This window comes from Balaenoptera musculus, chromosome 8 (assembly GCF_009873245.2).
Source record: "Balaenoptera musculus isolate JJ_BM4_2016_0621 chromosome 8, mBalMus1.pri.v3, whole genome shotgun sequence".
Classification (NCBI taxonomy): Eukaryota; Metazoa; Chordata; class Mammalia; order Artiodactyla; family Balaenopteridae; genus Balaenoptera; species Balaenoptera musculus.
In genome coordinates, this window is record NC_045792.1 from 42,610,567 (window position 1) to 42,631,454 (window position 20,888).

The window sequence follows — 20,888 nt, forward strand, 5'->3', positions numbered from 1 at the left end:
AAGGTGAATGTATCCCTTAAGGCTGTATCTCATACAGCTGTTACCTAGGACTTTTTTTTCAGGAGAATTCAGAAAGAATGGTAATTCCTCTAAGGATGCCCTTGCACTTTTGAGCCATATAATAGGTAATGAACGTATCAACCTTTCATTTAAAATGAAGGAGTTTTTTTTCCTATAGATTTTAGAAGTGCTGAAGCTATAGGACACAGACAGTTTTGCTTCTATAATGTTTTATATCTGTGCCATAGTTGAGTCTCACCTAGACACCCTTTGTTTATTTCTTTGGAACCCTGTCCTTACTTGTTAGTTAACCCACTTTCAGTTTCCTGTCCATTTTTTTTTTAACAATCTTTATTGGAGTATAATTGCCTTACAATGTTGTGTTAGTTTCTGCTGTATAACAAAGTGAATCAGCTATACGTATGCATATATCCCCATATCTCCTCCTTCTTGCGTCTCCCTCCCACCCTCCCTATCCCACCCCTCTAGGTGGTCACAAAGCACCGAGCTGATCTCCCTGTGCTATGTAGGTGCTTCCCACTAGCCCTGTCCATTTTTTATGGGACCCTTTTCCCTCCTCTAATTTGGTCACTGACAGGAGTTTAATCCTTTAAATAACTTTTAGGTTATTTAGCATTCTAGCCCTTCTCTCTCACTTTCATTTGTCTTTGTGTGTAATTTGGAACTCTTGGCTTACCTATGTACATCTCGTATGTTAGGTTGGAGGGGTCATAGAATTTTCTAGTTTCCAGGCCATGTCTTCTTTTGAATCTCAACACTCCATATATCAGTGTAAATTGTAATAGTTTCCTAAGCAATTTAGGTTCACTTATCTCATTAAGTCTCTTATTTCTGTCATCACCATTTTACAGAGAAGTAAACTGAGGCATTAGTAGGCAAGCAATGTGGCCAAGAAAACAGGTTTTCTAACTAATTAAATATTGTTCTTTCCCATACATTACAATGTGCTGTTAATGTTAACTTTATTTCACCTACAAGGAAAGGTTGGGAAGGGAGGAGGGTATTACATTTCTGTGCAAAATGTCATTAGCTTCTTTCTTGTCCAGGCTTCTCAAGATAATTTACTTTTCCCTGACCATGCCGAAATGAATTTGTCTTCAACTCTCTAATAACTTCCTAACACTTTTATCTCTAAGTCAGTTGACTACTCATTACTGTGCCATTGTAGGTAGGTTATTAAATGCTGGTCATCATCTTCCTGAGTTTTTGTCCCATGAAGTGGTTACCAACACTTTTGCTATTGGGTTTAAACACTATGACTTGAATCCGTGGATTGTGAAAAATGTTAACTGGTTAAAAGCCTTTTCATGGGCCTATATTTTAGGTTGAGTGTCAGTGAAGTATACAAGATATATAACAGGTTTGGAACTATGGGAGAAGTGAAAGATGTGGAAAATCTACAGTACAGCGGTTCCCCCTTATCCATGGGGGGATGCTTTCTAAGACTCCCAGTGGATGCTTAAAACTGAGGACAGTACTGAATCCTATATACTGTTTTTTCCTATACAAACATACCTGTGACAAAGTTTAATTTATAAATTAGGCACACTTAGAGACTAACAACAATTACTAATGATAAAATATAACAATTGTAATAAAAGTTACTTGAACCTGGTCCCTCTTCTCTCTCAAAGTATCTTATTGTACAAATTTAATGCCTTTTCCATCTTAACTAAACATGAGTTGCAATTTGAGGTGTGACAGCAAAGTGAGCACGAATTTCTTTTTTCCTTCCCACTTTCCCGGATAGACAATTCATTCTTACCAAGAATCTTAGCAACCTCAACATACGAAATTTTGTCCTTTCCTTATTAAGTCAAGAACTTTCACCTCTTCATTTAAAGGAAGGACTTTATGGCTTCCTTTGGCATAAATGAATTGCCAGTATCACTACTCTTGCAGTTTGGGGCCATTATTAAGTAAAACCAGGACGACTTGATCACAAGCACTGCAGTACCCCAGAAAGTTGATCTGATAACCAAGCCAGTTACTGAGTGACCAACGGGTAGGATGTGCTGGACAGAGGGATGATTCACATCCCGGGTGGGATGGAATGGGATGGGTGGAGATTTCATTACACTCAGAACAGCATGCAATTTAAAACTCATGAACTGTTTATTTCTGGAATTTTCCACTTAATGTTTTCAGACTGCAGTTGACCACAGGTCACTAAAGCTGCAGAAAGTGAAACAGTGAATAAGGGGGGATTACTGTATTCAGGAGCTGCTTAAATGAATAAATAATTCCCATATTATTATACACATACGTGTGTGCATGTGTGCCAGTGTGTGTATGTGTGTTTCTAACTCTTGACTTACTAGGGTTATTTTATTCCAGCCTTTGAAAGTTCTGTTTCTTTACATGATTTCTCATACTAAAACTGTCTATAATTAAGATTCTTTGTGCTTTTAAAACTTCCCTTTTAATTGAACATTTTATTGCGCCCATAGCTGTCAAATTGTGACCCTGTGTTTACTTAAGGAGAGGAACTGACTCCCTCTTATAGAGCATATCTGAAAATCCCAGTGATTGGTGTGATTCTATAGGTGTGCACGTGGCCGCCCACCTGGTGAATGCCCTCAACTTCTCAGTGAACTACCGTGAGGATTTCGTTGAACTGAACGCAGCAAGATACCGAGATGAGGTGGGTAGTCTCTGTCTTCTCATTTTCCTTTCACTCGTCGTGAGATGACTAATGAGGGTCTGTGATTTTCACAGAAAATTTGTACCTTGCTGCTCCTTTTGAGTGCTTTTAAAATGCACTTGTCAAGTTGAGTTTTATTCTTTTCAGTAGAAAATATAGGTAATTACTGTTTCACAGTCTCTCCCGCCGAAAATGAAAGTTCGGAGAGGGTCTACTTTTTATATTCTGCCGTGTTCAGCAGGTTGCCACTCAGATCTGCTTTCTGCCTCCCAACAGCTTTTGTCCAATTCCTGTCGCTCAGTGGAGACTGTTGACAGTGCCATTACAGGGTAAAAATCCTTCAGTAACTCACACAGTGCTTGGGGGAAAAAAGGCAGAAAAGAAGGTTGACTATTTGAGGATCCTGGACCATCAGTTGATTTGACTTAAAAATATTATTGAGTTTTAGTGCTTTACTCTGTTTTATTTTGTTTTTAATCCTTAGAGTAGGTGACCTTGAGCTGAATTCTATAGTGGGCAGTATCTAAGTTAGGGGTGCTTTTCTCCATGTGAAGCTGCCCATGAAATGAAATTGTATGTGCAGGGTGCTGGGCTGGACCAATGAACAACACACGCACAGCCCTAGTTAGGCGTGTGTTGCTCGGCATTTTCATTATGTCCTCAGGCTGCCTCTGATTCCCAAAGCCAGGATTGCATCAACATCGAAATGTTCAGGGTCCCATGTGATCAGAACCCCACCCCGTTCTGCTAAGTGTGGTAGTGACTTAATGGATTGTTCTCCATCTTCCCCTTACATATCACCAGAGTTCTCTAGATTAATACTGCTGTGACCATGTGCTTGACCTCCCTCCCAAAACAAAACAAAGGTCAAAGTAACAACAAACAAGCATAGACATAGATCACGAAACCAAAATAACAAGCAGCCCTGGATAAATCCCATAACTATGCCAGTATTTTTTAAAACACCAATGTAATTTCATTGATCTGGGTTAGGGCCAGGCACTAATATTTTTAAAAAGCTCACTAGTGATTGTAGAGTGTACCTAGCATTAAGAACCATGGAAAAGTCTAGCTCCTTAGCATGCTGGTGGAAGCTCTTCACATGTAATGATTTCAGAGCAGAGCTTCCATCTCCGCCTGTCTCCCATCACTTCTCTCATTCCTCTATCCTCCTCTGCCCAAATCACATGGGGTTACTTGTGTCTTACTCCCTCCATGCAGTTTCCTTTTTTATCTTTTCCTTCTTTGCTTCTCTTGCTTTCTAAATTCATGTCTTCAGTAACTACAATAATCTTATCATTTTATTACAATATACTTTTGTTTAATGTTCCAATATTTTAGTCATTTTAAGATTTCTAGTTATTAAATTTATTTCACTTTAAGAGAGATATAGGCTCAATGGAAAATATTTTAAAACTCCCAAGTAAATGAAAAACAAAAGCTTCTCTTCCAAAACTAGCCACAGTTAATGATTTTATGTTTTCTTATAAGATATTTTGAGTGGTATTTTATGATATATATGCTTCAGCAATTTGTAAATATATGTATTGTGGCTTGCTGTATCAGAAAGTATACATCTACCTCATCCTCTTCATATGAATATAACACAATTTATTTTTAGCTTTTTCCTTATTCACAGATGTTTAGCTTGGTTCCAAGTTTTTGTCATGCACTGCATGCCAATAAATTTATTTTTTTGTACACTTCTGCTAGGCAGATTCATGGAAGTAGAATTTTGGTTTCAAAGTTATGCACATTTTTAGTTTTGATGGACAAATTACCTTCCAAAAAAGCTTCACCGGTTGATGCACTCTACCAATTTTATCAGAATGCTTATTTCTACACTTCACTTGTTTGTAAAAAAACGTTGCTGATCTGATGGATGAAAAATGCTAACTCATTTTAATTTACATTTTCCCTTTTTTCCCCTTCCTTCCTTCCTTCATATCTTCCTTTTTTCCCCCTCCCTCTCTTCTTTCTTGTAATAAATATTTTTGAGTACCTAGTAGGTACCAGGCCATGTACTAGATGAAGATGAAAAAATACACACATACACAAACACACACTCACACACACAGATACTGCATATATAAATGGTTATATTCTTCTGTGAATTGTCTTTGAAAATGATGGTTTTATGACATGCACCTTATTGTTCTGTTCTGTGCTTTCATTCTGTCTTCTCCACATCTCCAATGACCCCTCCATCCTCCAGTTTGTGATGGTGGAGCATTCCTGACGGCCTAGCTCAGTTGGCCTCATCTTGTCATCTGTGAAACAGTCTCTTACTCTTCTTCTATTCTATCTTCATTCCCTGGCAATATTAATTGTTCCATCTTCTGAGTTTCCATAGTTATTTATTCATATTTCTGGTATTACCACTTTGTTCGGCCCATCTTGTATTTTTACTAATTTTTTATGTATTAGGTTACTCTAGATTAGCCTTTAGTCATGTTTCTAACATCAGTGGTAGAATTCAGTTGACCTAAACTGGATGAGGAGCTATTCTTGGGCAAATGGTCCTCGTTCAAGACCCCTAAAATTGTATCATATAAATGGCTTCCTACTTTGTATATAGCCTGGCCTGACCCCAGATTCAGTGGAGGCATGAGGAAAGAAATTCAGAAGTTGTGCAATATTAGGCACCCTTAGGATGAAAAATTAATCCATATTCTACTGGGAATTGATCTAAAGTTTTCCAGAAGACAGAAAGGGAGTTGACTTCAGTCCATTATACCACAAGAATGTAGTTTAAAGGAAATACTACAATAACAATATTAATGTGTTATATTTCTGAGTAGCAGGAACCTGTCTTCCTTATTTGAATATCATCACTTCTTTTTACAGTAGCCTTTGAAACATTTTAGTTCTCAGTATTCTCTGTACTGAATTTACACAGTACAACCACCCCTACATATTTTATCATTTTTGATTCTCACTGTCTTGACACTTGTTAGGTGCAGTTTGGCAGTTGTGGTAGATAGAGTATATATTAACGTTTCCACAATATAGGTAAGGTATTGAGCCCCCAAATGGTCAAAGGGTGGGCTTCAGGCCAATGCCACTAGCTTATAATAGCTTATAACTGGCCATGAAGATGAAAGCCTAGGCCTTCTGACTCTTCATCCAATATTCTTCCTTTTTCAGATAGCTAAACTTCTTGGAATTGGGTTTTGTATGTATTATAATCTCCTGTGACATTGTAAAAACATTATGAAATTCAATTGCGTCTTATTTCCATTGGGAGAACAGTCTCTTACATACCTAATACATGGCTCTTATCTCTCTCAGACTCATTGCAGAATTTTATGTTATCAGTGTTTTATTTTTCAGTCAATTTTTTTTTCCTTTTTCTCAGGATCCTAGAAAACTTCTCTTCACAACTGGTAAGTTGTTACTCATTTCTGCTTCTGAAGATTCAGGGAAATCTTGGAAAATAAGCATCATCAAATTACACAACATTTAGATATATGCTAAAATATAACATGGAAAATTTGCATATGAGAACAAATGATTAGGAGTTCAAGCATAAAGTTGCAATGAAAACAGTCAGGGTTCAGATGAATGAAGAGTAAAAGTAAGCAAATGCATTTGCGTTTCATATATTCTTTCAAAGAAAATAACATAATGCCTTATGCTTATTGAGGGCCTGCTATGTGCCCACTGCTTTGGCAAGTACTATTGGAGATAATACATATGGACCAGTTCTCTGTCCTCAAGGCTTAGAAAGAAACACCAAGCACTCTGAGTGTCAGTGTAGTTCTTCTAATTCAGTAATTTAGTAGGATATTTTGTGATCTTAAAACCCATGGAAAAAGAGGAGAAACAGTCATTAAAATAAGTTATCTTTCTTGAAATGTCTTCTTTCTCATTTCTAATTTACTTTTCCTTCTCAAACATATTGTCCATGAAATCTCAGTATAGACTATTCATTTGTTAAAGCACATTTGAACATCTCAAAATTTTGCCCTGATGTTAGTACAGTTCTTACTATTTTCTTCTTTTTCTCAACCTTACACTTATAATAATGAAAAGGAAACTGTATTTGAGGGATTTTTAACTTGTATTTCAGGGACAAGGACGATTGTGTAGCGGAAATGGTCTATCATAAAGGCTTGGCTGTACTCCCTTATTAAGGATCAGAATTGCATATGGGACTGAGACATGGCTCTGTCAAATGCATTGTTTTTCTTTTGAATCAATTTTATGATGAAAATAAGAATAATTGGGGTGTTTTCCCCCTCCATGTCACAACTACATATTTAGATTGATAATATATATGTATATTTTCTGCCTATATTTAGATTGATTTTATATATATATATATATATATATATATATATATATATATTTTCTGCCTATCAATGTATGATGCTTACCAGTTGCAAAGTACTCATTTCAGTTTTCTGTGTAGGAACACAGTTTAGTTTTGTTTACAAATTTGCTCATTGAAAACATGTTTTTATTTAAGCCTTAAGAATTGGGTGAGAAGTAGAAGGGAGAAAAAGCAGAAAAACAAAACTTAATGTATGAATCAATGTATTTTTTGGTTCATATGAATCATTTTAAGAGAAATAAACAAGAATTTTGTTTTAATATTATCTTGTGCAGCACAGAGTATAGTTGAAGACTTGGAACATTTGAAATGCTTAAAAAAGTTTAGTTTACAAAGATATAAGAGGATTTCTTATATGACAAAGATATTACATTAAGAAACTTAGTAAAATTAATACTTCTTTATAAGTAGGTGATCTCTCCACCTAGCTTGAAACACCATCATCCTATGTTCTTTCCCAGAAGTGACCATGAGTGTATTGGGCTAGGTAAAGATGATACTTAAAAACACAAATTCCTGATTCCAGCCTAGAGAGAGTCCAGGTTGGGACCTGCCAATATGTTTTATTAACCTTCCCACTACTGTTTTACCCTTTAGTGAGCATCTCATTATACTCTAGAGCATAACTTCTCACCACTACCTACCTTTTACCTACCCTCTTACTATCTTTTTCTCACCTGGTCAACTCTTGCCTATCCTTTAAGCCTCAGTTGACATGCCTATCATGCACAGATTTCTGCCAAATTTCACTAAGTAGAGCTGGTCTCTTCTTGCCCTGGGTCCCTAAAGATACATAGTGAAAATACTATGAATAATTTATTTCCTTTCATATACTGTAGAATAATTATTACCTTACATATACTGTGTTTTCCACTCAAAGATGAGCTTCTCCAGGGTGGAAAAGGGATGCCCGTAGGGCATGCAAAGAAAATATTTTGTGTGGCATTTCTGTCAATACAAACAACTTGAATTATCCAAAATCAGCATGTCAGCATCACTTTAGTGGCCTAGTTACATAAAATTTCATGAAAGAAATACTGTGCTCGCCATCAGGAGCCATCTACTTCACAGGGACACAGACCCCCCTTAAGTATGAGGCTAGAGCTCATCAGGCATCTGGTCAACCCCACTGAATAGTAGCAAGTGAGAGAGCAAAGCAGAATCTAAGGATGGTAATGGGATGAGTGACACTGTTCACTTAGTCCAACTTTGTGTTATGAATACATCTCTGACTGAGTCTATTTCACAGCTCTCTGAATATTGTCAGGCACAATACCTAGGAAGAATAAAGTTCCTGATGAAGAAATGCATGCATGTTTTTAGGTGTTCTGATGATAAAGCATATTTTCTATTAGTTGATATAGTTCTTGAATTTTAATTTGTTTAATGTTACATAGAGTCTTCTCTCTCTCTGTCTTTAAAAGTTTTTCCACGTAACCTAGGCCTAAGAAATAAGGTTGTCTTGTAGAAAATAAAGCCTGTGGCAGCACAAGTGACATAAAATATGGGATTTAGACTCACTAAATAAGAAATGTTAAAGACATTTCAATTAAGAATTTATAGAATAAAGTAAGTTTAATAGATTGAATTTTTCAAACATTTTATAATGCTTACTACATATCTCCAAATTTGGTAGTACTTGTATGATGAGAATAAAATGCACAGTATCTAATTTTAATTAGAAAAACCCTCACAAACAAATACAATTATGTCTCCAATTATGTTCGTAAAAACAGGATAATGAATACAAGATGGTATATTTCTGGCTATATCTGGGTATGAATGAAAATGATCTTTCAGTTTCATCTAGAAATGGCAATATAGTGCAATTATTCATTTGAAGGGCTACTAATTAATTAACCTAATATGCGTAGATAAAAGAGTAATAAGAGTAAACATAACAAGCATGTTTTTTCCTAAGGAAACAAATATAGGTTTTGCTTCATAACTTGAAGACTGAGAGTTCGCAGTGTACTTCACTTTGGCAAGCAACTTTCCCCAGTGAGCTTAGACTAGCGCAATAATTTCTAACCTGTGCTTCCTGACTCTTGGAATATGTGTGGTAATAGAGGCTAATTTATTGGGACTTGGCTGCGCTGTCGTCCAGTGCTAGGTTAGGATGCCCTTTGATGTACCTCGAAAACACTCAATGCTTAGCATTCTTTCAGCACTTAATACCCTATGTTGTAGTTGCCCGCTTACCCTGTCTCCCACACTGGACTGGGATTTCTTTTAGAGCAGGATTCATTTTTTCCTCTAGCACTTAACAGTACAGTACAGATGCCTAGAAAATATTCACTGAATGGATAAAAGTCATTTATTTTTAAACTCTACTACTTGTTGCATAGATATTCTCTACAACATTCCAGATAATTGGTTGGCCAACCTGTTCGTTTAATTCCAGTAAAGAAAACCATAACTTTTTTTTCTTTTTTTTACTGAAGTATAGTTAATTTACAATGTTATGTTAGTTTCAAGTAGACAACGAAGTGATCCAGTTATACATATGTATACACGTATATTCTTTTTCAGATTCTTTTCCATCATAGGTTATTACAAGATATTGAGTATAGTTCTTTGTGCTCTAAAATAGGTCCTTGTTGTTTACCTATTTTATTCAATATATATATAGTAGTGTGTATATGTTGATCCCAAACCCCTAATTTATCTCCCCCCCCAGAATCCCCTTTGGTTTTTAAGTTACCCACCCCACCCTTTTTTTTTGACCACCATAATTGCAATTTTTTTTTCATTGCTAATTATAAGTCAGTTTTTCTTCTTCATCGCTCTGAAGTCTGTTACTCTATAAATTACAAACTCTGTTCCTTTTGTACTTCTGGGAGACAGAAGGGAAAAATGAATTCTTTAGATAAAAAAGTTAACTTCATAAATCTGAAAGAACCTTAAGAAGCATTGAATTGATCCTCAGTTTACAGGTGAGATTCAGTGAGCTAGGGGTTTGGCCTAAGGGACACTAACAGGACCGCAATCCCAGAATATACATACATACCCCAGGCTGTCTGGGGCCTCTACTTCATGTTGAATTCAAATGACTGAGGTCAACTATTTCACCCTCTCTAAGTCTTTCCTTTCCATGTTCTGCTCTAAAAGGTGTGCTCTAGTTAAATGTTTGAGGAAGTATCTGTTCATCTTTACACTGGTTTCTTGACTTTAGTACTTCTCAGAAGCTTTACATTAATGTGCCCTGTGATTCTTCAAGGAATGGTTATAACCTTTTTGAGTAATATAAATTAATACCTCAAGGAATTAATGTTTAGATAATACCCTTTGGAAATTATAACTTTGTTCTAAACATACTCCGTTTTCTCAGGTGCCCTGATGAAATGATTTGCAGACATTCTGTAACTAATCTTGGCATGTTCAGGACTACATAGGAAACCTTGTGTGTAGACACAGTAGACATTCATGAAGCCTCAATAAAATTACTGGAAAGGCCTCTCCAACCACAAATTTTACATTTTAGTGAAATTAGTTGAAGCCAGAGAGACAGACCTCTTTTTTTTTTTTCTTTAAATTTATTCAGTTACAATTGAAGCACTCAGAATTATACATATGTAAAGCATGCTACTTGATTGGTTTTGATATATGTATATACATGTGAAACCATGATCAAAATCAAGATAACAAATATGTCCATCATTCTGTCCTGCTCTCTACCCCTCCTAACTACAGATCTGCTTTCTATCACTAAAGAATGCTCTGAATTTTCTAGAATGTTGTATAAAAGAAATCCTAGAGCTTATGTTTTTTCAGGTTTTTTTGGTGGGGGAGGGCAGTCTGGCTTTTTTCACTAAGTCTAATAAATTTTGTGATTCATCTGTGTTGTCATGTATGCATAGCTATGTATCAGCGGTTCTTTTCTTTTTAAACTGCTGGTTAGTTTTCCAGGTACAGATAAACAATTATTTATCCATTCATCTGTTGATGGAAATTTGAATTGTTTACAGGCTTTGAGTATTAAAAATAAAGTGGTTATGCACATTTTTGAACAAGTTTGGGGTGGATATATGTATTTTGGGGGGGTAAATTCTTGGGAGTGGAAAGGCTTGGTCATTTTGTAGGCATGCTGTTCTTTTTAAACAGTGTTTTGCTGTGCTATTCGTCCTTTCGTGTGAACTAGTGTAGTTATCTTGCTCTTCTCTTACCCCCTAGGAAGTAAGTACTCACCTGGGGCAATGGGAAAGACAATGGGAAAGGGAGTACCCTATGAAAGAAGTGTAGAGAAGAGATGATTTGGATTAGGCACATCTGGGAAAGGCAAGGATTGTTAGGCTTCCAAATCTGTGTATTGGGAAGAGTGAAAGGAGAGCATACTCCAGTATTAAGTTCCAAAGACCAACTGCCTTATTTCTCATGTGTCCCTTTACAAGTGGAAACTTGTTTCTATTGTACTGGGATTTCTGACGTTATTTTCCAATGATTCTAAACCCTCTGTGATCCTAATGGTGCACATCACTGTTGCTCTTATATTGTCCCCAGCTTGTTTGCTTCTGCTGGTGGCTTACAGTCCCTGATGGTCCTTCTGTTTCATAGGTGGTTCCTTGTCAAGAAGAAGAGTGGGGGGATGTCTATACTTTTGGAGGCAGAATTGTTTCAATACCTTTTCTGCAAAGATTTAAGATGGAATCTCTCAGCTAGGTCATTTAGTACTTATTGTTGCTTGTATGATTGTAAGAGTAAATAAAGGTGACTTATAGACAATATTTTATTTGGTAGTAATAAGATAATAAGAAATGAGGCTATTGTGATTTTCACTCTTTGATAAAGCATACCACCTATTCATCTTGGACATGCTGTATGAGCTAACACTAGATTTGTAGCAACCTATTATGTCAGTATTAATTTTGAAAATTGACATGTTTGCACACTTTTAAAAATGTTATGTACTATCAGAAGCACTGATTTCAAAATGTTTTCCATTCTGAGGAGAAATAAGCCTGCAAGTGTTCTTAAAACATCAACACTGTAACTTTTTTCTTCAAATTCACCATTGTTTGTTCTACACTCGAAGTTGCAGTTTTTAGAAAGGTTCAGGTTTTGTTTATTTTTTCTTGGAAATTATTCTAGATAGTGAAGCCCAAAAGAAATTATTTGACATTGAAACTGAAGGAACTACTAGTTTCGTTAAAGCGGGGAGGTGAGAGTAAGGAGGGTTTAGTACTATGGTGGAGAAAACCAAAACAACAAGGGAGTTGAATGTCAACCCCATCCTGTTGTATTAATTACTGACTTTTGTTATAGTATGTACCTATAAAAGTATGCACATATTCACCATTCTGAGTAGAATATTTGAAAACACCAAAATGGACTCTTCTGTTAAAGGTGGAAAAGACTCTGCTTTGTCCTAAGTACCTTGAAACTTATGCTAATTCAAAAAAGGCTTTTTTAAGAGGGAACATACAAGGAGACATACAATTTGAATTGGGCTTCCCGCAGATCAGCCTAGTACTTTGAATTTTAAGGTAATAACTTTTTGTACATTTTTTCTCAGCATGACTTAAGTTAAACATACTTATGTACATTTTTATAGTTCCTGGCCTGACAGGGGTCTGCATGGTATTGGTGCTATTCCTGATGATTACAGCTTCGACATATGCAATACGGTGAGTGTCAGAGCCATTATTTTGATGTTTCTTGGTCAGATTATTTAGACTTCCTTAAGATTATCTTCATTTTCATATGTAGAAAATGTCTTGATTAACCCGAATGTTTAGCCAATGCAATATTCTGGTTACTGGACTGTTCTGTGTAACTAAGAGGGAAATAGAGAGGCATTTCTAGATATCATTTCCTGTTTTTGAAAAATCTCTTTCTTTCAGTCAAATATTCTGTCTTGTAAGGAATTGTGTATGGAGACTTTCCAAATACATGTTCCAAAGTGGAATAAAAGGGGGCGGGGTGTGGCTTACTAAATATTAAAATGATTATGCTTCAGTAACTTAAAACAGGATAGGGAATTACTATATTGTACACCTGAAACTAATATAATATTGTAAGTCAACTATACTTCAATGGAAAAAAAACAACCAGAATAGGACTTACTTGCAAAAAATGACCAAGACGTTGAACTAAATGATAGTAGACAGAAAGTGCTGTAAAAGACTTAGCTATATGTAAGAACCTGCTAAATAATAAAGGTGCCATTACAAACTTATGAGGAAAGTAAGGCTTAAGTGAATTAAATTCTAGATAAATTACAGAGTTTACTGTAAAAAATTATACCACTAAAGATTTAGAAGAAACTTTAAGTGGATATTTATCAGCTCTCATAATGGACAAGGAAAAATATAGGAAATATTTGGCTACCTAAAAATATGAAAACTAAAACTCCTGAATGTCAATATACATTATAAAAATTGAAAAATAAACATGCTATTGTGAAAATTATTACACTCATATGGAAGTAGTACATTCTTAAATTTGAATAGTTTAACCCACAGCAATTGAGAAATATACTATAGAAATGGGTAATTATTATGAACAGATAAGTCACAGAAGAATACAAAGTGAGTAACACAAAAATGAAATAATACCTAATTCCACTTATACAAAATACTGAAGATGTATAAAGTGGAGTCTGGGTTTGGGGAAACAGGCCCTCCTGCACTATGATTGGGTTCGTAATTTATAAACATGTTTCAGAGAGCAATAGGTAGTGTGTATCAAAAGCCTTACAAAATGTGTGTCCTCTGATGTCATAATTCCACTTCTAGAAATTTAGATTCAAAAAGAATCAGATCTGTGCAAAAAGGCATACGTTACAAGGATGCTAATGATCTTGTTTATGATAGCAAAAACTGTGACCCATGTAAATGTGACTCTATTGGCTCTTGCCTAAATTGGGGGTTCCTAAAGTTTCTAGGGGTTGTTATCAGAATCATCTAAGCTTTTACGAATACCTGCCCACCACCTCCAAGATTCTAATACATGAATATCTACCGAGATATATGAAATAAAATAACTGTTAGTCTTTTTACTTATCTCAAACATTCTAGGTTGTGTTTATTATACCCATTCCTCTTCAGACTCTTTGTCCTTCCCCAGGACAATAACACAAAGTGTTACTTTAAAGTTATACACTGTCCAGGAAGATAAGAGAAAATTTTAATGAACACTTATTTAGTTTATCTCCATCTGAGTTTCCTTTGAACTACTCTCAAAATATATATTGGGATAGAAACATTGGTTGTCTTAGAAGTCATTTGCAAATTGAGAATATTGATAAAAAGGACAGCAGAAGTACATATTAACAGACTATTGCCTGCGCCTTCTCCTTACATCATAATAACTTTAATATAAACAGCTTATTTTAATTCTTTCTGTGTATCTTTATTTGAAATACAAAGAACCTTCAAAATGATAAAGCGTTACTTATAATTTTTGTCAGTTCTCTCTGCAGTGGTATGCTAATACTTTGATATTAATAGATAAATCTCAGACGAACTCATACTTTAACTTTCAATTGTGACATGTATTTGAAAGGATGCACGATATTTTTAGTGAGATGGAGTGTAAAGTGGAATTGAAATTAAGTTACTTGTTTTTTCAGAGTTTCTAACTATGACATCTTCTGGTACACTCATAATCTCTTCTTGGTCTTCTACATGCTGCTGATGTTACATGTATCAGGGTAAGTTTAAAAAAGTGTTTTTAAAGCTATGTGTGCCTAAAAATGGGGTAATAAAAGAGAAATCTATAGAAATTTTCATAGGAAATGGTAAAATTATTTGGTTACTTGGAACTGAGGGTAGTGTCAAGAGTGGAATAAATAGTTCTATTTTCGACATAGCATGTTTTAACAAAACTAGCATAAAAGTATATTAAAATGGAAAGACAGAGTTACTTCTCCCTCAATGTTGTAGTTTTTAAAGCCCCCTATAGTTATATCCTGATAAGCCCTAAAAGAAAGTGAGTAGGAACTGAAGAACTTCAAGAAGATATTTAGTGTTTGAATTTTCAGGAATTTATTATGTCTTGCTGCTGCAGAGTTTGTAACAGTGGAGTTACCAGTTTACTAATATTTGCAGAGACAGCCAAAGATTTATAAGACCCAAAGACAAGGATCTGTCAAAAACACCAGAAAATCACAAAGGGAAGAGAGATAGCATCCCAAGTTGTTACAAAGGATTTACCCCAAATACTCTGAAAAGTATGTGGACCCAAGCAGTATACTCAAATGTATGGCGCTTAAAATAATTCATTAGGTCAGAGGATGTAAAAAATAATATATTTTTGTGTATGTATATGTCTGCATGTTTACAGAGTGGACCTGTGGTTTTGTCTTGGCACTCATACTAATATGACACAATAGGCTATTGTCTGGCATCAGGTTCACTTGGTTTAGTAGAAGGATACAGGACAGGAAACATGGAATGTCAACAGGATAATGTCAGGTGCTTCGTCAGTAGGGCTCCCTCTAGATGCACAGTGACCATTTTCCACCTTCTCTCCCTTACCTTGCATGTAGTAACTCAGTTTTAAGATGAGGAGACCATATGGATACACAAGGACTACCTTGCCTTGGGAAGGCTCATGGTCCACAGGAACCAGTCTCTTGGTAACAGTCCAAGTCTCCTCAAGGGATGCCCTCAGTTGCTAGAACACACTGCATCCGGAAGCTGAGGTCACTCAGTATCCTCCAGTTCCAGATGCTTTCCATCAATAATAATCAATGCTGGCTGGTAACACAGCTGGCACTCCCTGTTTATCTTAACTCAAAATGTTTCCAGGGAAACAGTATTTGGAGAAAAGTTCAGACCTGCTGTTAATTTTTTCTTCGGAATGTTTTCTAATGTACTTTGTCAGTACAGTAAATCTTATCCATAAATTATATAGTTATTTCAAGGTGCATGTTCAAAATGTTGTCCCCCCAGTTTTGGAGGCCATTGATTTAGACATCAGTATTATGTGGATCTCTGTCTCCTACGTCCCGGTTCAATTTGTTCTGTATCATGGTTTTAGAACATATAATCGTAGAGCATTAGACACATGGCCACACATAATCCTGACTTCCAACTAGCCATGGCTGCCACACAGGGAAGAGGGCCACAGTCAGTGGAACCTCTGGGTTCTGTTCTTTTCCCTTTGTGGGGCTAACACATTCTGTAGAGCATTAGGACACCGAGAAAGCCCTTGGTAGAGAAAATCTGCTTTATATTCTGTTCTTTAAATGGCTTGCATGCCTGTCCAGGGCTATTATCATAAAAATAGACTGTGAGTAAACAGACGTGCTACTAATGATAATACTAATTTAAAACATTTGCAAAGTGCTTACTATATGCCAAGCATAAATTCAAAATGATTTAGATGATTTATATTATTAAAGGATTATAGTTTTATAAGGATAAATAATATTGTTAAACCCTTTTTGTGGGTGGGAAAACAGATTTAGAGAGAGTACATAATTTGCTAAAGTTTGCTTAACTGATGTATCCTGGATTCAAATCCAGGCATTCTGACTCAAAAACTTATATTGTTATACTTTTTTTTTTGAGAGTTCAGTACTTCTAAGAATTTGGTCTTAAGTTTTTTTAAAAAGGTTAATATCTTGATTTATCTGGAATTGTTCTCTCTTCCTCTCTCTCTCTCTAGCTATAACACATGAGAGAAAAATATAATAATTTGTTAGTATAATTAGTTATGCATTCTTTTACCTTTATGTTGTACTAAATTAAAACTGAGAAAATCTGTTTCTTTGTAATTCAAAGTGGAGTTATTTTTCAAAGTTTCAGGAGTTCTAACAGGCTTCTGAAGGTAAAGAGAGTATTAAGAGTCCTTTCTCCATTTTTTTGGAAGTAAAAGAAGGTATATTTAAAATTTGATTTTACTTCTGTAGAACAGGAGTCATAAACAGAAAGTGACTTTATTTTATGTAAAGAAATAACCAAAGACATCAACAGAATGAGTTAAATATAATCACTCTATTATACCAACGGAATTAATAGTTCTTTACATATGATTGATAAAAATGAAGAAAACAATTATTAAAATACTGAAATAACTGTTGTGCAACAAATATACAATACTCTAAGCTTTCTATAGTGCACATTTTTTATAAAGTTTAATTTTTTAAATTGAAGTATAATTGGCAAATGAAATTGCATATATTTAAAGTGTACAAGTGAATTAACACATCTATCATTTCACATAGTTTCCTCTTTTTTTTTTTTCTGGTGTGAACTTTTGAGATCTACTCTCTTAGCAAATTTCAAGTATACAATACAGTATTATTAACTGTAGTCACCATGCTGTACACTAGATCCTTAGAACTTATTCATCTTATAACTAAAAGTTTGTAACTCTATGAAGTTTAATTTTTAATAAAGCTACATAGATTATGCTTCTGGTGTAGGAAAAATTATTACTGATAAATCTTACAGCTTTCTTAAAATGGAACATTTCTCAAAATGTTCCTTTTTATCTTTAAAGGATCTATCTACAAGTAAATCTATTGAAGCTATTATTTGTGCCAATGTAGAAGACTTAGACGTATCTTTATTTATGAAATACCTTGATAATGTCATTCTCTAGCTTTTGGTTATACAAGTAAAGTGCAGCTATTCAAAACAAGCTTTTTGAATTTATACTGAGATTTCTGTTAAACGGTATGCTTTAGGTTTGAACAGAAAAGCACTATATGTTGGGCATTTGCTTCTTTCTCTCTCAATGTGGTAAGTACTATAATAAGGTATGAAAGAACGATATAATATATGATACTTAGTCTCCCAGAATTAGTAATTGGTTTGACATTAAAAAAAAAAGAGTTGAAAGAGCTAAAGACAATTTTAAACTGCATAATTTCCAAGTGTGAACATATTTTATTTTCAAGAATTCTGGTAGCCTAGAGAATTGAAGGATGAATGTGGGCTAGAAATTTTAGAAAATTTTTGACTTCAACAATGAAGCAGTTTGAAATTGTCGACTGGTTTCCTTATATAAGCAGACTTCTGTAGTAAGGAGGAACAATTTCTTCATATGATTTTCTAAAGTCAATTTTATTTTTATAGTAAATATATAATTGTGAAAAGCCCGTTCTGTTTTTGGAAAGCTCTCACTTTCACAAAGTCATTTCTCTTTTGAAACAGAATCTATTTTACTTTAATTTCTACCCAATGATTTAAAAGTCTGTGACTCTGGAGGCCATGGAAATTGAGTTCTTCTCCTTCTTTAAATTCTGTTCCTCTGTTACTTTCTCCTTTGAATAAATTAATAGTTAATATTCATTGAGTACTTATCTTACTAATGGTTGATTTCATTAAGTCCTCCCAACAACTCCGGTAAAATTTGCTGTTATTATTATTATCATTATTATCATTCCCATTGTCCAGGTGAGAGAACAGGGGCACTGAGAGGTGAAGAAACTTGCTGAAAGTCATGGCTAGTAAATAGAAGAGCTTGGGTTTGAACCCAGGTATCAGATTCCAGAGCCCACATTCCTAACCAGTAAATCAAACTGGCTACAGTTTGGCATGGCTTCCCTGTATCCTTTTCAGATCTGGAAACCAAAATTAAATACGGTGTTCTTGGGGTATGCAATCTATATCGGCAAAGTGGAAGTCTTACCTTCTTTGCTCAAAATATTACAACTCAGTATTATTTAGTATCCAATTATCATGTTCCACGATTATGCATGCCTTTAGCTTAACCTAGTTTTCATTCCTATTACCTATGTTTTAGGGTTTTTTCATTAGTATAAGCAATTGTATTGCATGGCACCCTAAAAAACCCACATTTCATATACGCTAAATTCAGATGTTCTATCAGTGTTCAAATAGATCTTTAAAATACATTAATTTTGGGCTTCCCTGGTGGCGCAGTGGTTGAGAATCTGCCTGCCAATTCAGGGGACATGGGTTCGAGCCCTGGTCTGGGAAGATCCCACATGCCGCGGAGCAACTGGGCCCGTGAGCCACAATTACTGAACTTGTGCGTCTGGAGCCTGTGCTCCGCAACAAGAGAGGCCGCGATAGTGAGAGGCCCACGCACCGCAATGAAGAGTGGCCCCCGCTCGCCACAACTAGAGAAAGCCCTCGCACAGAAACAAAGACCCAACACAGCCATAAATAAAATTAATTAATTAATTAATTAATTAAAAAAAATACATTAATTTTTTTTTTTCCTAGGAGGTCAGTATAACATGGCAATTAAGAGCTACATCACTTAATAGCTGTATGACCTTGCCAGATAATTTGCCCTTTCTTTTTCATCTATTTTATGGGATTAATAATAAAATATCTATATCATAGAGTTGTCTCGTGTTTAAATAAGTGAATGCAGCAATGTAGGCAGAATATAGATATACTCAATAAATGTTAGCAGGAAAAAAAATTATACTGGTACTAATACTAATAACTGTGTAAGGAAGAAACTCCACATTTAATTTGTTGAAGAATCGTTTTTGTTTTGATAAAGACACTGCACTTTTGAAGAGCCCAGATTTTCCGATCAGCAAAGTAATTTGATAAACACATAATGAAAACTGCTTAGCAGATCAAAAGAATAATCCTAAAGGGCAACAGTTTTTATAATGTTGTTAGGTCTCAAAGGTTCAACTGATTTTAATGATAAAGGTTTATTTTGGGATTTGCAAGACAAGCCTTCCCCTGAGGAATTTTTTTTCTGATTTTTAATACACCTTTCTAGGAGGTTGCCATTTGTACACTGTACTGAAGATATTTCAATTCAGAAGACATTCAGAAAAAATTTTTAAAAGCCAAAAATGTTTCCTCTTTCCAGACATGAATGTAACTGTCCGTTTCTTTCTTCATTTTCATTTGAAAAACTCATCAGGAGGCGAGATATACTGCCATTCTCACTTACTGATAAAAGGGTATTGGAGGGAAAAGCAATTATGAATGTCACAGAGTCTCAGCCCAGAGCCTAAGCCCACTCCTTTGAAAGGCATGTGGAGGGAAAGCATCGTAAATGAGATTTGACACCCTAGCCTTTCAATTTTAAGACAGTCAACACTCCCACTGGCTTTAGCTCTCGGAAGTGTTGCGTGGGTAGTAATTGTATTTTATTTTTTATTTACATAAGAGAGGAAATATAATGTGAGAATTCTGGGAAAGAAAGGGAGAAGGTCCTTCTCAAATGTGTAGATGGCAGTGAGAGCCAAACAATAGTGAATAACTGAGCCAGCTGGACTTCCCAGACTATATTTTGTTACAAAAATGAGACCTGGATTATTCTTTTAAACAGAGCTTTCTGCCATTTGGGACTACTGCTGACAAGAGTTCGTTGTAGAGCATGATTTATATTCTGCTTGAATCATTTTTTTCAGAGAATTTAAAAGGAATGGTTTTCTAGGTGCATGTTTCTAAAAACATTTGTTCTTTAAACCCGAGGAACACAGTGAGCCTCCTTTGTCAACAATGACAATGAACCAGAGGTGCTGTCAGCTTCATAGGTATTGAAACTCAAGAAATTAACCCGAGGTAGACAAATACTTATGAGATTAGGCTTATTGTGTTGGTTTATCTTCCCTCTACTATGCCCTTAGGAGGAGAAAATTAAGAATATACTCTTGGGGGATGGAGGTATTTATGCAATATAGTTAAGTGTTAGAAGTTGCCGATTCCCAAGAATCTTCTCTTTTAGAAGCACTTGTACTGAGGGCTCCTTTTACCCACACTGTTGTGGAAGGAGGAGGGGCTTGTGGGATTTTCCTACTGGGGAGAGGCACCAGCTCTTCTTAGAATGTCAAATGGAAACTTGGTGAAGCCAAGGGAAAGGAAGGCCCAGAAGCTGTATGTTAAGCCAAAAGTACAGAATATTAAACACTATATAAAACCTTAGGTAAACGGGAGAAAGTCAGGTTATAGCTGAAGTTGTAGTTGAATAGTAGAAAATTCCAGTGTTCTCTGC

General features: G+C 35.4%; 1 protein-coding gene across 2 annotated transcripts in view; it reads left to right on the forward strand.

Moving 5' to 3' along the window:
* Positions 1-20,888, forward strand: part of NOX4 (NADPH oxidase 4) — a 142,965-nt gene that overhangs the window by 26,962 nt on the left and 95,115 nt on the right. For both annotated transcript variants that reach the window (XM_036862588.1, XM_036862589.1), the window contains 4 exons: positions 2,568-2,665; positions 6,024-6,051; positions 12,553-12,625; positions 14,572-14,652. In XM_036862588.1, the coding sequence (XP_036718483.1) occupies positions 2,568-2,665; positions 6,024-6,051; positions 12,553-12,625; positions 14,572-14,652 (280 nt within the window). The remainder of the gene's footprint in view (positions 1-2,567; positions 2,666-6,023; positions 6,052-12,552; positions 12,626-14,571; positions 14,653-20,888) is intronic.